This window comes from Nilaparvata lugens, chromosome 1 (assembly GCF_014356525.2).
Source record: "Nilaparvata lugens isolate BPH chromosome 1, ASM1435652v1, whole genome shotgun sequence".
NCBI lineage: Eukaryota > Metazoa > Arthropoda > Insecta > Hemiptera > Delphacidae > Nilaparvata > Nilaparvata lugens.
The window spans coordinates 63,311,576-63,330,190 of NC_052504.1; the positions used below are offsets into that span (position 1 = coordinate 63,311,576).

The 18,615-nt window shown below is 33.9% G+C and overlaps 1 protein-coding gene across 3 annotated transcripts in view; it reads left to right on the forward strand.

Annotated features, from left to right (window-relative positions):
* The window catches only part of LOC111053183, a 341,346-nt gene that overhangs the window by 34,484 nt on the left and 288,247 nt on the right, over nucleotides 1–18,615 (forward strand). For all 3 annotated transcript variants that reach the window (XM_039439163.1, XM_039439180.1, XM_039439171.1), the window contains exons 10-11: nucleotides 15,069–15,328; nucleotides 15,892–16,063. In XM_039439163.1, coding sequence (XP_039295097.1) covers nucleotides 15,069–15,328; nucleotides 15,892–16,063 — 432 coding nt within the window. The remainder of the gene's footprint in view (nucleotides 1–15,068; nucleotides 15,329–15,891; nucleotides 16,064–18,615) is intronic.

Consider the following 18,615-nt stretch of genomic DNA (forward strand, 5'->3'; position numbering starts at 1 on the left):
GTTCATAATAGAGAGAGAAAATAATTTATTTCGCTAACTCACTTACAATAATGGCTCTAGTCTATTGCGTATTAAATTTACTATTATAACTTGGGAAAAGGCCTGAATTAAAGACAGTGCCCGGCACACTCCCCTTCCTTCCGGTGTGAAACACGCAAAAAGAAATCTAATCAGGATATGTTACCATAGAGGCATTCTGTATGATTTGGAGAGTCGAATTTCTGGATTGATAGTAGGATCCAATTTGAAGCGGGCCCTCTTCAAAAGAAATCTCTTTAATCATTCCGAAATTCAGCAAAATGTATAACTAATTGAGATTTGGCAAGAGTCTTTAAAACTGTGGCAAGAGTCAGGACAAAACAATATGGACGTGTCCACCTTTTAAGTAGGTACTAAAGACGGACCGAGTATAATAATCTTGAATACTTCAATCACTTTATTGAGTCCCTGGTTATTTTCTTGGCAAACTCTAACAAGGGAAAACGTTTAAAAGACATCATAGTTTTAATTGGTTCTATGTTACTCTGCTGTTGTAAAATATGAAGTACGTTTGATCATAATAGTAAAGGATGAAACCTTTTCACTCTGCTGAATGTATTGAAATCTAACTATCATTACTATAGAGTTGAGAGTGCAACATATTTTTAACAATATAAAGCAATTCAATAGCAATACTATTCTACATCGACTACGATTCAAAGATAATAATGGTTGAAACTGCAACGCTAGCGAGTCATCGGAGAGCAATGACACACGCTTGATGTACATTCCGTAGCTATGAAAATTTCTATCCATTATTGTATTCCAGCAGGAAATCTCTATCACTGAATTGTATTAAAGTGAACTAAAACGGAATCAGTTGAACTGAATAAACCTATGATAAGATTATAATTGTATTAATCACGGAAGGTAAACTAATAAAGAATAGGGATATCAACAAAATAATATGAAATATAAAGCGAATAGAATATAAAATATGAGGCCTTAGACATTATTCTTATTATTTTATGAATGGGAATATATTTTATCTATATGTACTAACTCCTAACTATGTGAATGTACAATTCTTAACTATGAATGGATGAGTATTAAGCTATTGAAAATGGGTATAGTATAGAATATTATGATAAATCGTCTTATGCTAAATAACTTATTATTATTATTATTATTATTAGAGACATCATTTACCTACATTGTATTATGACTGTTGATGACTTCAAAAATTGATCATCACCCGATTTACCAAACAATCAATTATCTACTACCGTGAGAAAACTGTACAATTATTTCATTTACCGCGAGTATGCAGCCGATCAATGAAATAAAATTAAACCTAATTCACCTACCTAAATATATTTAATATTACGAAGTTAATAACATAATTTAATGACTAATCTAGTTGCGCAAGTTATTTACATTCCGGAATTTCTTCTATATACATTATATTGTCACGTAACAAAATCTTTGACTAAACCCTTCATGCACCCGTAATGAATCCTTCTAACAAATACGGTAAATATCTTTATCATAACTCCTTTTTCTCTTTTCTCCTTCTCATTCATTAGGAATCATCTCGTTGAGTGTATAGAGACAAGGCTATAGAGTGGCGCCATACTCACAAAAACTTATCCAATTATAACTCACGACAAAAAATCTTGCCTTCAATAGACTGATCTGTTTCCTATTTTTTTTTTCTGATCTGTTTCGGATATTTTTCAACATGACTCAAGTGTGATTTTGCATTCTACAATCATGAGAAAAACACTTTTCATTATAATATTCTAGTAGGAAACCTTTACCACAGAACGCTAGTCAAAACAAAACTATGATCGAGTGCCAGGCTATTATTTATCGCAAACTCAAAGTACGTGACATTTTCTCTAAACAATGGAAGAATAATTCTCAAGGCATGATTTAATAATAAGAAAATTCAACTGGAACAACTATCTTAGGACAGCTACCGTACTGCTTGACTTCTGATTATCAACATTATGGAATTTACCAATACATTAACACATTAATAGACTACTATTACACTATTACTGATTTACAAGTGCACTGACATTTCCAACCTTACTGGAGCCTCACATATTTCTCAACAAGAAAACTTCATATCCAACTAGTTTCAATTACTCTACTAGATCTCAAAATATCCCAACTTATCCACATGGAAAACTTGATTGCAATTTTACTATTCATCATTAAAAAAATTCATCATTTCATTAAAGATTTTCCTATTTTTTTTTATTTATTAATTCTTTTTGACTACTTATCTCTAAAGGGTCCTACTACTGTTAATTACCTCAATTTAATTTTCCCAACAAAAATTCTATTTCCTTTTTGACACGAATTTTCCTACATATTTCTACTTTCATATCCCCAATTAAATTTTTTAATCAACCTTCAACTCTCAACTACCAAATAATTTAAACTCATGCTTAACTCAAGAGATTTTCCCTTTTTATTTCAAATTCAGCTAGAAGAATTTCACTGTTGATTTTATTTTAATTTAACCCGTTCAGTACTGTTCCCATATTTATTTATACTTTCACTGATAACCATTTTAACATTACCTAGGTACTCGAAAAAGTTTCTCTGTTATTTTATTTGTATACCTTAACTAATCACTTTAAATATTCATTGTCTAAAACCTTCAATTTTCGTTACCATACCAAATTTCTAAGCAACTTTAAACTCAATAATACCCCTTTTTTTTACCAATTTTTACTTGTGTTTTTGCGGCTGACTTTCCTACCAAACATTAACGAACCTTTTGACTGGGCTTCCCTAAACTGAATTACGCTGATTGTTTTCCTTACAATCACTACGAAGACTCACTAAATATCCTAGATTTCGGTTTACGTTATTCTACTGACGAGCCCCATAACTCTCGAATGAACCAGACCGTTTACTAGATGCAATTAAATCTTAGCTCACACCATCTTCGGTGCCTTTCGCTAAAATTATACAATTCCACCGTACAAATTTGCAAGGTTAGTCACAGCTAAATTCCTTGATTTGTTACATGGACAACCTTCGGGCAGTGCTCCGTTCTCTCTGGACACGGACCTACACTCGCGCCGATTACCTAAATTCAACAACAACACACATAGGCAGGACATCCCCGTGTCCTCCTCTAAATCTTGAGTCTCAACTAAACACAAAAAAAATCCCCACAGTCTACAGGAAACGTCATCAACACAACGGATCTTTACACTATCACTACGCATGCCTACCGCAAAAATCACACATGAAAAAAAAATCTTTCCAATAATAAACTGATTCACCTTTTCGAGAATAAACATTACTGATAAAGGGACTTAACAACCTCATCTGAATCAACTTATTTTCATACAAATTCCCAAGGATTTGATTATTGTTTCAACTTTAATCTACAATACCCAATTATTTAGTTTAAACATCTCAAGGCCAAAACTACTCATCAACTTTTCAAAACTACATATCAACAATAACTAATAAAACAGTTTCCTATTTATTCTCTGATTACCTTCGATCTACCTAAACTTATCAAAAAAATTTCCTATTTTCCTCAAACATTCTCCCATAATGATTTCCGAATTTTCCTAATTTACTTGGGTTGACCTTTAAAATCTCAATATTCACTTTCACTACTACTATACTGATATTCAACTACCCGATGCGTGAGACCAGAATACGTACGTTGACATCACAATAATTTCTATCACCATTCACGGAATTACAGAATGCAAAAAATTTATTCAGCACTAGAATCAGTTGTTTTTCACCTATGCTAGTTTCTTCTACTAATTTTTATTGTACCGTTAAAACTTTCATTTGTCAATAATCAATTTCAATAAGAAGTTTTAGAATACTTTCAACTTAAGCTTCAATGATACCTAACTTTATCTTTAAGCACTTCAAAAGATTTTCATTTTAATGGATTTACTGAACTTAATAACTTCCCTATTTCATCTACAATTATTTAAACTACAGAAAAATTGGAGTAGCAACAATAAATTATTCATTCAACTCCAAACCCAAAATATTGACAGTTAACACGTTCACAGAATGAATTATTAAGTATAGACTCAGAAAAATTGATCTAGTATTATTAGAGTAAGTTATGAAAAATTTAATTTTTTAGAAAATTTGAATTCCAGAGATTTAAATATCTCTAGACAGCAGAGTCGGCGCAGTTGTATGCCTTTCGCTAAAATTTCAGCAGCAGTGGCGCAGTTGTGTGCCTAAGAAGATAATTTTGAATAAAATTTAGAATTTAGAAATAGGCCGGCACATCTAGAAAATACCTGAGTCTATACCTAATTCATGCAGGTGAACGGGCTAGAGTCAAGAAAACTTCAATTAATCTTGCCATGCCTGATTTAATAGGTTTATACTATAGAATCACACTACAATTTGAAATAATAGAAAAATACAAACAGTTTCAATAAACATTGGCAGCTAAAATCGAACAACAGAAACAACAATATCATGTTACCTTGTTGACATTCTTCATCTGATTCGGGGGCGCATTACTATCCCCGTTTAGATAGCAATACGTCACAAAACCAAACAAGATCAGTCATAAAATAACCAATCAATTTCAACATGAAATTACTCAAGAAAGAAAAAAACCCGTTGAACCCAAATTTCGTCGATAGTAACCCATATAACCCATTTCATAATAATTTTGAATCCCCACTTTTTATTGACATTCTCGAATGAACCTTTGTTTCACTACACTGCACTTTCGTTGGTTTGTACGTTGCTTTATCGTCGGGGTTACAGTACCTTGTTTTTGGCGGTGAGCTTTTACCGGTTGAATTTGGCTTGACGGCGACGTCCTCTTACGTCCCTAGACCTGTCGTCTGAACGGGTGTCTTGAAGCGGTTTTACATAAAGTTGCGGAACCAAAGGGGTGGTAGTACAAGAAGTTGGTTTGGGGACACACATGAACCGCTGTAAATAAATGTATTACAGCATTAATTTCTAACTCTTCCTACAATTCATCAAAAGCTAAAACAGGAGTTTATTCTGTTCTTTAATTTAGATTTTATCTTGACGTTCTGATTTCCTTCTCAAAATTTAACAGATTTAAAACAAATTTACTTGCCAGAGTGTCATTAATCTACAATGCAACCTTTATGAAAACATCCGTAATAAATTAATATAATGCGTTTAGAAAATGAATACTTCATTAATTATGATGTTAACTTATATGATATTTTTCGTTTGGATTGCGAAATCAAATACAATTTTTCATATAGTAGCTCGGCTAGTATTGTTGGAAACTTGTGCGCTAGCCAACATTTATTTTATTTATTATTTATGAACTTTAGGACGCAATCCAAGTGTAAATAACGGGCATTCGCCCAAAACTGCTCAGAACCTTAATTAAAAATGAACATTCATTAACATTAATTTCCTGGAAAAGAAAAACTTTCTTCTTCGTCTATTAAGATTTCTATCATAAAAAATTTACTAAATCATTCGAAAGCCTTAATGACATAAGAAAACAGAGTCTGAAAAATATAAATTATAAAATGTCATAAACTCAATATGAACATAATCTTAAAAATTTCATTCCAATTTAAATGCTATCTTCCTGACTTTCAGCAATACTCTACGATAATATATCTCCAGAAACAATAACTCAAATGTAACGTAACTGAAAACTTTCTATACTTCTGTAGAAAAAAAATTTATAATTATCTTCCATCACTAATAAAATCAAAAGGATTATTCTCAATCAATATTATTAACTTGAAAAATAACAGGCTTAATTAATTCAATACTCTTATGGAAGTTTCAATCAATTTATAACACTTAAATTATTCCCTAAATTATATTTTAACCTTATTTTACGTACCTTAGCGGTTATTTGAAGAAACAATTATTCGTACATGATGAAGAAACACAATTAAACCTTTCAGGACATGGCACTACTAGTAAATTTAAACATTAATAAAAAATAAAACTAGCTCCTACATTAACTACTGAAATAAGCTTATAAACCTGCCCAAAAAGGGCGAAACATAGTGACTACATCTTTACTCTCGTAGTGCTCCTAGCAAAGTGTCCTCCGGAACGTAATCTGGTCTCTCGACTGAGGAATCCCCACTACTGTATTTAGAAACAGGTCTCCTATTGGGCGAATGGAATCAATTTGACCAATCGTCGCGTGGCTTCTACAGCCTTTGGACCAAATAGTAACTGCAAAATCGGTAGTTTGTTATAATTTCAAAGCTTGCTGTTTTCCAACTTATCGCATTTTATGTCGCGACAAGAAGGCTAAGTTTTAGAGATAATTCCATAATCTACATTCCTCGACGACTCGGAGCCACAATTTTTAAATATCTATCATGGGAAACTCGAAGTCATGGCCGTTCATAATAGAGAGAGAAAATAATTTATTTCGCTAACTCACTTACAATAATGGCTCTAGTCTATTGCGTATTAAATTTACTATTATAACTTGGGAAAAGGCCTGAATTAAAGACAGTGCCCGGCACAAAAGAATAGCCCACTTCATAGCTCTACCTCTAACTTTAATCTTCAATAAATGTATGGAAACAGGGCATTTCCCAAGTCATTTTAAAATTGCCAACATAATTCCATTACACAAGTCAGGAGATAAAACAAACCCAACCAATTATCGTCCAATTAGCCTTATAAGTAATATATCCAACGTTTTTGAAAAAATTATAAAACAACAGGTTGTTCCATACTTGAATAAATTCAATTTAATAAACAAATATCAATATGGTTTTCAAGAAAATAAATGCACTGAGGATGCCATGGCTGAACTTGTAAATATAATAACAAATAACTATAAGTCGAATAAAAAAACTTTAGCTGTATTCGTGGACCTGGCTAAGGCGTATGACACCATCCCTCATTCAAACCTGCTTGAGAAACTTGAAGGAAATGGCTTTCGTGGTCCAGTATTAAGACTATTTGCTAGTTATTTGGAAAACAGAACACAAGTGATTAATTTGAATGGAAGGGAGAGTAAAATAGCTTTGTCAGGATTTGGCCTACCTCAAGGAACAGTATTATCCCCGATTCTATTTCTAGCTTACATAGACGATTTATTGAGTCTTCCTATTCAGGGGTGTAGGATATTGTCTTATTGTGATGACACTGTATTAGCTTTTACTGGATCCTCGTGGGACAGTGTTATATCTCTTGCTAACAGTGGACTTTGTAGGGTGAGGTCTTGTGAAGAATGTTTTGACATTGAATTATAAAAAAAGTGTTTATATGACATTTTCTCCGAACTCGAGTACACAGCCAACTGACAAAATAGATAATGTAAATGCAGTTAGAGTACATAAAAGGAATTGCTTAAATGACCCCAACAATGATGATATGAGTTGTTCATGTCCTGTGTTAGAGAGAGTAACTGAAACAAAGTATTTAGGTGTCACTTTGGACCCAAATCTAAGATGGAATAAGCATATAGATAAGATGTGTAGCAGGATGAAATTCATGATTCATAAATTCTATAAATTGAGCTTACTAAAAGAGAAATCTTTAAGTAAAATGGTCTATCTTGCATACGCCCAATCAGTTTTTCAGTATGGAATTATGGTCTGGGGTGGTGCTTTTAATGCTCATTTCAATAAACTAAATATTATTCAAAAGAGTATCCTCAAGGCAGCACTAGGAGTGCATAAAAGGTACCCTAGCCAGCAACTTTTTATGGAGTTCGGAGTTCTGTCAGTTAGGCAACTGTATATCAGAAATCTTGTTAAATATATCAGCAACCATATACATCTTTTTACACCTCATTCAACTAATTATAGTTTTAGATCAGTAAATAGATGCTTTGTTCCTCGAACAGATCTAACTATATGCAGAAGACAATTCAACTATACAACAAAAAAGCTTATTAATTTTATGCCAGAACATTTCATTGCAGGAAAACCTACAAAAGCACTTAAATTAAAAATTGAAAGCTGGATAAAGACAGAAGATATACCTAAAATATTTTAATTTGATGTACATATACTGTCTTCCTCAGTTCCTCTGAATTTATTATTAGTAGGGCTATACTCCCAGATTAATTTTCTCTCTCTGAGTTTAAGTTTTATTTTTTGTGTCATGTGTACTGTATTGTATTGTTTTTCCAATTCTCTCTTTGCTTACAAAAGGAATTGCATATATGCTACAAATGAATTACATTATGTTACTAAATGGATTACATATGTACAGTGAATTGTAGATTAATAATTACATGAATCATCTCTTTTTCTTTTGAGTTTTTAAATTATTATGAATTCATTCTAGTTTTTCTGCTCTCTTAGTATTTCACTCTTAGTACTTCTTCTTTTCGGATTGAAATTTTATTTTTTTTTCTAGTTTTTCATACATTCCATATGTTTCTTTTTTCTTTATTATATTTTTTCTATTTTCGACTGAATCTCAAGCCACTAATTATAGCCGACTGATTACTCGTTGCCATCGCTCAAACTACTTAGTTTTGCTGGTAACGCCAATGATAATATTATAATCGATTTTTAAATGGAAAATATTTTAATTTTAAGTTTTTGTAATGTATTGTATATAAAAAATTTTATATTTTCCACATTTGTAAAGTTTGTTTAATGATTTTGGCAATAAATATTTCTTTCTTTCTTTCTTTCTTTCTTTCTTTCTTTCTTTCTTTCTTTCTTTCTTTCTTTCTTTCTTTCTCTCGGTCATTCTCTGCTATGAGGATCTGATGGTAGCCACTTCGAAGATCCAAAGTGGTGAATTACTGGCATTTGCCCAGACTTTCAAGGGTCTCATTTATCAAGGGTAGTGGGTAGGCATCTGCCTTAGTGATTTGATTAAGGGCTCAAAAGTCGGTGCAGAAACGGTATTTAACACTTCCACACAACACACTAACATCTGTGGTTTTCTTCCTTACCAATACAACTGGTGCACTCCAGGGGCTAGTGGAAGGAACTATCACTCTCGTTTTTAGCATTTCAGTTATATGTTTTTCAACAACTGGTCTTAGATTAAATTGATGGAACCCTGTAAGGTCTTTTTGTTATAGGTTAATTTTCATTAGTTGGGATACGGTGCTATACATTGACACTAAAGCCCTCTAGTCCTGGCTCTTCAAAAACATGAGAATACTGTTGTAGCACTGCTCGCAGAATCTTGGCATCACTTGAAGAAAGGTGAACCAGTTTGTCTTGCAATTCCAGTTTAAGCTTCTCATCAGTTTTATTCAATGTTGCAACCTGAATATCTGGTTCAACATTTTGGATAAATTCTGCTTGTCCCATTAACTGTTTCCGATGAATAGAGATAAGACTTGAAATCAGATTCATCACACTCATCACTGTCTGTCCATGATTCGATTTATGTATGCTTCTACCAATCTGTAGACCTGAGGGGAGAGGGATGGGCTCAATAAGGACATCTTCCTTGTGAATCTCCTGGTTTGTTGTTACTTCTATCAGCATTTCTGACTGAGCTGGTACCAACACAAGTGAATGAACTCCAAAGGTGAACTCTTCTGTTTTCTTAGATTTATAACCTTCTTTAGCCTTAACCTTTAATGTGGATGTGAATTCAGGGTTTGATATCCCCTTTTCATTTTTCTGTTGTTTGATTCCTGACTCTGCCCAGGGGTGCCTATCCCCCCAACGTCTATGACGCCAATCCCCCCCCGAATGAACCAAAGATCCTTATTTTTGGGTCTTCCTGTTAAACAAGTGAGAGTAGGATGTGGGACTATTGAATAACAAGTAAGCTGAATTTTGGGGCTGTACGCCTCACAAACTACAACTTTAGGAGTCCTAAATACGAAATATTGTAGCTTCAACTACATACCGTCGACCGGGGTGACTTTGTCCCACCTCGCGGAAAAATATTCAAATCAGTTTATCTCCGATCTCTGTTATCCGAAATCGATGTTCAACATTGATACCCGTAGCCCTGATCATTATCGAGGTTCTACAATCGATCGATATATATGTCGAATCTCGATATATTAGTTGAATTATCGACATAAAACCTAACTGCTTGCTTCATCTTGTGATTTTCATCTTATTTCTAAGAGACTTATGATATCGGCAAGTACATTTTATGTTTGCCTATTTATTATATTTAAATTGGTATATCCATAATATCCATAGTTGAACTGGTTAGGGATCTGTTACTAGTTAAATACGAGGTCATTTTTAGGTTAAACTTGGGGTGACTTTGTCCTAGTATAAAAATTTTGTTATTATGCAGGATATGATGCAAATACAATTCAAAATATAATGAATTTTACCTAATAAAACAAAATATTCACCTTGCTTGAAATTGATACGTTTTCAATATTCATTTTTTGCTGATTCTGCAGTTGGAGCCATCATGCCATAAGATTTTTAGGCAGCAGAAACTGATTTTTTGAAGTGGATTTCATTTGGTTTTTATGTCATTGTTCATTTTAAAGGTTAACAGTTGGTTTCACTTTGTAACTCTTGAAAATTAACTTTTTTCCATATATTTTTCAAAGTGAGACAAAGTCACCCTAACCCCTCGTTTACATTGTCTCTTATTTTCAAAAAAATATATCTTTGTTAAAGTTGAGAAAAATACTAACTTTTTAAAATGAAAAATACTCTTCAAACATTACAAAGTGCAATAAAAAATATTGCAAGGCATTTGTTGCAACTTAAGTATTGATTGCAAGCTGTTGAAAATTTCAATTCTCCAAAATTGGGACAAGTCACCCCGGTTCACTGGTACCTTATTTTCCCAACTGGAACTGTTATTCTCACTGTAACCGAGCTTCTGGTTAGTATCCCTCTTGGACCCGGTGCTGGAAGGTGAGGAGAATGCTTGCTGCTTGCAAGGATGCTGTCGTTCAAATAGTCTTTTTTCTGGCGAGGTTAACACTGGATGTTCTTGTAGATGAATGTTCTTGCGTTTATGCGCATGTACTGAAACGATACGCTCCCGAATATTCGATCTGACTGTTTGATGTCGATCAATTAGTTGATCCATATTGACAACCATTATTTGATCCATATATTTGAACTCAATATTTCCGATTGATTGACAGGTTGAAAGCCTGCCAGCTAATCCAAGTGCGGGAAAATCCTCAAGTTAAAATTCTCGATACGTTTTCCAAAAACCAGTAAGCTGCCGCTTACCCTGATAATAAGTAGTTTACATCATCAGCTGATCATCATTTACATCGTTGGGAAATACAAAGCAGTAATGAATAAATAAAAAATAATAATAAAAGAATGAATAAAATAAAAATTATCAGAGAGAATCGGTCTTCTAGTGTAAAATTAATCCCCCCAAAAATTTCTATGACGCCGTTGGCGTCCCCCCCCCTGTAGGCACCCCTGACTCTGCCTCCTGGGTTTACTGTCTGAGTGCTCCTTTCCATTTGGCTGTAAACTACATTGATTGTACTAATCATTTTCGACATAATTTTCTTGGCGAACTGTTGATTCAATACCCTTTTGTTCTAAACAACACCTCCTTTGCTGTCCTTCACTCAAGATATCTTCTTCACACATAGATACCATCTTTGTTCCTTTTCTTATACTTAGCGTTTCAGCATAAACTCCTTCAAAGTAACATCACCATTATAAACATCAACCACAGCTCCCAACTTATCCAGTGCATCCAGGCCTATTAATCCATCTCCATATAGATCAATGTCTGCCACCACAAATGTATGCATGATGTTCACATGTGCAGCATCACAATCTACTCTTTGGTTGCCCTTAATTTTTATAATGTCTCCAGTCACTCCTCTTAGTATCATTGATTCACTAGTCATAGCCATAGGTAATCCTGGAATGGCCTCCTTGAGGATACTGACCTCAGCCCCAGTGTCTATCAACATGTTCTTTTCTTGTTTGCCAATTCTCATCTTTAAAAAAATCCCACTTTTGGCTGTTGATAAACTGGGAACTGTGTACTCCCTTAATCTTGGTGGCCGGGAAGCTGGGAAACCCCCGGCCCCAATTCGTTTGGGGTCCATCTTCGTCTGTCGTCATTGATGGACTCTGAACTTTGTATTTACCAAGCATAAGCAGAATGCTGTGGGTCTCCAAACACAAAACAGAATTTCTGCTGACTTTTAGTTGTTTCAGTCTCTTGAATGGTGAAAGCCTGTTTTCTATCAATTGGTCTTCTATTAAATTTATTACGTCCTTTAATTTGTTGGGTAGCACAGTCCCTGGCAAAGTGTCCTCTACTTCCACAAGCAAAGCAAGTATTGGCTTGCTGGTTAGAATAATTAGAGCTAAATTGTCGTTTCTGTACAGAACAAACACGGTGCCTCCCAGAGGGATCTGGTAATCCATTATCACACACTGTTGAAAACACATCCTGCTGCTGATTGGAGGCTACTAAAGCTATTCTCTCAATGCTGTCTCAATTGCTGATTCTAAGTTCGTAGCTGGGTGAGTTGTAGATCTAGTCCTGCAGCACCCTGTAGACCCTGTATAAATGCTGTTAGAACAGTTCGTTTTATTTGTGCTTTTTCCCAAGAGGCTTCCTGTAGGTCTGCGGCCATGGGAATAGCCTTCAATGCCGTTTGTAAACACCTATCAGCAAATGCTATGACACTTTCATCTTTTTTTTTTTTTTTTTTAATGCTACTAAGAGTGAGTAACCACCTTTCGGGGTCGCAAGTTTCCTCTAAGCTTTGTATTAAAATTTTTTCATAGTCCTGAAATGTTCTACCCTCCTCTAATAGCTCCGGGTGTGCCTCTAGGCAAGTTAGAGCAGCTCCGGTTGTTTTCAACCTACAAATAAGTTTCATATCTTCATCTTTCCAATTTCCAGCTTTTCCTACTAGTTTTAGGTTTTGTGTGAATTTTTTAACATTTTGTTCACCTGCTTCTCCCGAAAATGATTTTATTAGACTTCCCTTCACATTACAATCCCCTCCAGTTAGAAAACCAGATGGTACTTGGGCAAGAAACAACAGAGAAAAGGCAGATATATTTGCTAATCATCTGGAAGAAATCTTTCACTCAAACAACAAACATTCAATCTGAAAATGATCCTGAAGAAGATATAATAGATTATTTAGATACAGAGATTGATCTAGTTTTTATAAATGAGGTTCAAGAAGAAATAAAATATAATCTGGATAAAAAAAAGCATCTGGATTTGATCTTATTACAGGTGAAATCTTGAAGAAACTTTAAAAGAAAGGTATTGTCATGCTAACATTTATTCAATGCATCACTCCTATTACAGCATTTTCCTATAATTTGGAAGGTGGCAGAAGTCATTATGTTGCAATAGCCTGGGAAATGTCCTCAAGAAGCAAAATCGTACCGCCCAATATCTCTTCAAAGCTTTTTGAGAAATTACTAATGAAGAGATTGACTCTCATCATAAGTAGCAGAAATCTGATACCAGCCCATCAATTTGGTTTCAGGCAGAAGCACTCAACCCTGGACCAAGTAAGTACATAGAATCACCAATGTAATAGAGAATTCATTAGAGAAAAAATCGTTATGCTCAGCAATCTTCCTTGATGTGACACAGGCATTAGACAAAGTGTGGCATGTAGGACTGATCAATAAACTTCATAAAATTCTTTCCACTCAACTTGTAAAACTTTTAAAATCATACATCACCAACAGATTGTTCAGAGTAAAACAAGGTGACTACGTCTCTGAATTGAAGGAAATAAGGGCTGGAGTTCCACAAGGTAGTGTTCTTGGACCAGTTCTTTATGTGCTGTACTCAAGCGATCTTCCTGAATTGGATGCAGTGACAATTGTTACTTTTGCTGATAATACTGCAATACTGGCAGAAGGGGAAACAGTATAAGAAGCATTCACAAAACCACAGAATGCTATCCATGATCCGATTCGAATAAATCTGAATGGGAATGTAGTACCACACATCAAAATATCTTGGAATGACTCTTGACGCCAAGTTGAAAATTATTAAATATAATTGTTCAATTAAAGAAAAGAGCATATGAAGATGAAAAGGAGCGAGCTAGGACTCAAATGCAGTAAAAACTATTGGCTGTTGGGCCGACAATCATAACTTTCATTGGACAACAAAATATTGATTTACAAACAAATTTAAAAACCTGTCGGTACTTATGGAATTCAGCTTTGGGGCTGCTCTAGAACTTCTAACATCAATCAGATTCAAACATTCCAAAACAAAGTACTGCGGATAATGGTGAATGCGCCCTGGTACATAAGGAACATCGATTTGCACAGAGATCTGCATATCCCCTATGTGACCAGTGAGATAAGACGATTGGCAGTCCATCATGAGTCACGCCTTCATCAACACGAAAACACCGAAGTCATCCAACTTCTAGACAACACTGAACTCACAAGAAAGTTAAAGTTAACAAAGCCCTTTGAGTTGGTGTAGTGCTAGTGAAGTGAAAAAAGTGTATTAAATAAAAGTGTAGTGAAAGAATTTAAAGTAGTGAAATTGTAGATTGGAACTGTATGCTTCACTGGATGACTAAAAAAAATTAATATTTGAGGATAAGGAATAAGAGAACAAAGTTAATGGTTACTCCTAGTGACTTCTATAGTGACTTTAATAGTGAGTATTAATAGAAATTATAAAAAAATCGTTATTCAAATCTATCAATATTGATATCATCTACATAGGTCTTATCTACTTTTTAAAGATTGTGTCTTAGAGGATCTAATTTGCTGTTTCATAATATTCTAGTAAATTCTTGAATAACAGTCTCAATTAATATTACCTCTTCTACCACTATAATCCACAGCAACTTGAATAACTTGAAACATTTGTAAATTTTCAATCTATTAATTTTCATCACAATAATTTTGTCTATTCATAGTTTTAGTACGTCGTATACACAGACATAGTCAATGAAAATGTTTTCAATTCTCACAATTGATTTATATATATACATTTTTTGGGAATTCCACGCCTACCTGTAAATAATTCTCTCTCTATGCTTATATGGAACACATTTATTCGCCAAAAATTCCACTTAATTCACGAAATGGTCAATCGGATGTTCCATTGTAGGACATACTTCTACTAAATAATTATGAACGTTTGAATTTTTAATTCCAGCTTTATCGATGTTGCGATTTACATTGCAGGTATATGTCATCAACAAAACATCGGATTCGCAGTGTGTGGAGGGCGTGAGACCTGGCTATTGTAGAGTAGGTGCTTTATCCGAGAGGCTGGGATTCATGTCGATAGCTGGAAGGAAGAAGAATAATGCGAAAATTGCAAGAAAGCTATTCACCGATAATCATTTACCTCTGAGTGGGCCAAACTCGGTAGTGGGACGATCGTTTGTGATCTATGATGACCACGGTCCCAAAGCAAGAGGCGACCGATTAGCTTGCAGCAGGTAATATTATGTTTGATATTTTATTCTCCAAAACATATATATGTAATTTCCTTCCAACAATAATTTATCATCGCAATGAACATGTTCGATTGAATAAATTTTTCCGTTATCATAATTTTTTGTAATTCTAACGACAAAAACGAGTTTCTTGAAATTTAATGTCCAACGCTTCCAAGGCTATTTAGTTTCTACAGTTGAAAAATACTTTATTGGCTTCTATCAACGTCCTTGAAACTATCAATTTGCTAGCTTTGTTATAAAATGTTTCTATTTGATTTATGATTTATCAATAAAAATCCATAAAGCTATCAAATCTGATACATTCAAATTTAAATTAATTATTAAAACAACGTTTTATACATGCTTTGAGCTATTTCAGTCGAATATGGTTTGACGTTTGATACTTTTTTTTATGTTCTTGCTCATTTTGATATCTGAATAATACAGTACTAATTATGTAACGTATAACTAGGGTACATCATAACCCTCACTTCTTAAATTTTGATACTATCCTTTTTATTGAATGTAGTCTGTAATCTGCGTAATACAATTATTCTATCTAGAATAACGGGAATATTCCGACGAAAAGCTGTAATCCGTGACTGGTATGGAAACGGGATCGAAACGCCAGTTAGTGGTAAGATGGAGTTCTATCAAGAAACAGAGTACGACGTTGTTGACATGGAGTTCAACATAGAGAACCTAGAAGGCGTATCTGCCTACAATATACATCAAGTGAGCCATCACGTTTCGATACGGGTGATGGGAACACAACCTAAATTACTGGAGAAAAATCTACTGGTTCTATTATATAACCAATTTATGAATAACTCCTAATGCTAAACTATGCACTGTACTTTCACAATGCATGAAAACTTCTTTTACATGAACTCTATTGATAACTTAATTGTTCAATTTTAAAGCGTTGCTACTTGTAGAATTTTTAACTAGCTATTAACCTAGTTTCTACTGTGAAAATGTATGCAATTGATGTCCCAATTCAAAATTATTATCTTGGCTGAGTGAAATAACTGCTCTTTTCAAGTGATTTGTTAACTCACTTGATTCCAAAGGAAGAATATTGATAAGTTTTCATTTATGGTAAGCGGTAACATGCTATTTGGATTTGGAGAAATTTGTCGAGTTTCAAGTGAACATTTATATCTGGAATAAATGTTAAAAATATGATTAGATTTGTATTCTAGGGGTATGAGAGATTTTCCAAATTGATGAGTCATGCATTGTGTCTGAACATGAATCTACTTTGGGTGTTTTTTTACAGGTATAGAACTTTAATTTGGCATTACTGTTCAAGATGGCCACCGATTCAACAGTTGTTAAGTGATTTATTCTCAGATTCGTTTGGCAATTTATCATGAATAAACTTACCCCTAAACAATGCTTGCAAATAGTGCAATTTTATATCGAAAATAACAGTTCTATGCGGAATACGTATCGCGCCCTACATCCATTTTATCGTCGACAAAATCGTCCATCAGATCAGTTAATTCGATTACACATGGAATGTTTTCCCACCACGTTTACTCTTATTGATAATTCGCATCCCCACAGACACCGTACGGTGCGTACAGAAGAAGCTATTGCTACTGTAGAGCGTAGCATTGAGGAATACCCGAATGAGTCCATCCGCCATCGAGCACAGGAATTGAATATGTGTCCATCCACTTTATGGAAGATTACTAACTTTTTCATTACTGGATTGAACAACCATGATGTCCAGGAGCTGGGGTTCACACAGCTCGTGCCACAATTGATTTATTGAAAGACACGATTGGTGATAATTTCACGTCTTGGACCTGTGAATTGGTTTCCAAGATCTCGTGTTTTATCACCGCTAGACCACTTTTTGTGGGGCTATGTAAAGTCATTGGTCTATGCGGATAAGCGATAAACGCCAGAAATAATATTTAAAATGAATTGCGAAAATTAAATTGAAAGATTATCTCCCGATAAAAAAAATTTATGTCAATCCATTGTTGTTTTATTGCAATTTAAAGTTCTATGCCTCTAAAAAACACCCGTTACTTTGATTTGTACGCGCACACTTGTTCCCATATCTGAATTTGTATAATAGACTAAACTAGCAAAGACAGAACGCTGAATTTTTCCTGCATGTTTATATCCATAATCTTCCTGTTGATATATTTATACGTTGTTATTGTTTTTCATTGAATTATTCTTGAAAAGGTTTCCTCTAGTTCATCCCTTCCTATCGTGGTGCTTGAAAATGCTTTATAGAAATAAATTGAAGTCTACTTCACTTCATAGATTGAGCATGATAAAAAATAATTAAAATGTATTGTACAAAGGTTCTTTGTTGGTTGTGGTAATGATATGCATATTGTAAAGTTCCTGATCATTACAGTATGGTGATAAAATAGCATCCTTATTCATTAATAAATTTGTATGGATAAAATTTGAACACTTGTTACTCTTTTCCTCAATTAAAATAGTCTTAGGCCCTATCTGTTACTTATGAGTTATATTTTAAATGTTTTATATTAGTTACTGGCACTTGTTTTATGTGTTATTTCAACCTTCTAGTCGTGACCCTAAGTTTCTCTTACGTTAGTCGTGAGCCTGGGTCCTAGGCACCTTTTTCATCATGAATATATTTTTATATATATCATATCTCAAGGCAAAATGCTATTTTTTATTTCAATGTGTCCAAGAGATACTTATGAGTGCAGAGAGCACTTGTGGAAAGCAAAAATGGATTTTAATTATAATTTCAAAAATGAATTAGAGAAAACCTGAATTTTAGTACAGTGAAAAAGTAACGTTTGGTTATTATTCTATATAAAATGAACCAAAAATTATAGTGATGAATACTGTGATAGATAGGTCATTACTACTAGAAAGATAGGTCATTGTTCACTCTTAGGGTAGTTTTTAATCTACCCTCAAGTTCATGTTGCAAAATCTTTGCAAAACTCATGAAATTACACTGATCTATTATAGATCCTAAAACCTACATGAAAATCTACTAAAAACATAATATAATCATATAAAGTTCACTTTTGGGGGAGGTTTAGTGTCCCTGGAATCACATCAAGTTCATTAGTTTCACTATCATCCTACTCAGGGTCAGTACTCTTATTCTGCGCCATGAATTTATCTCTAGCATCTCTAATGTCATTGAAATAGAGATCTAGAGGTCAATGTGTACATTCTTGAAGTCTCAAATTATCATATTTTGACTGCTTGAATCCAATCACTATTACATAAAAATGTACATTTGAAAAAAATGTATATCATAATGTATA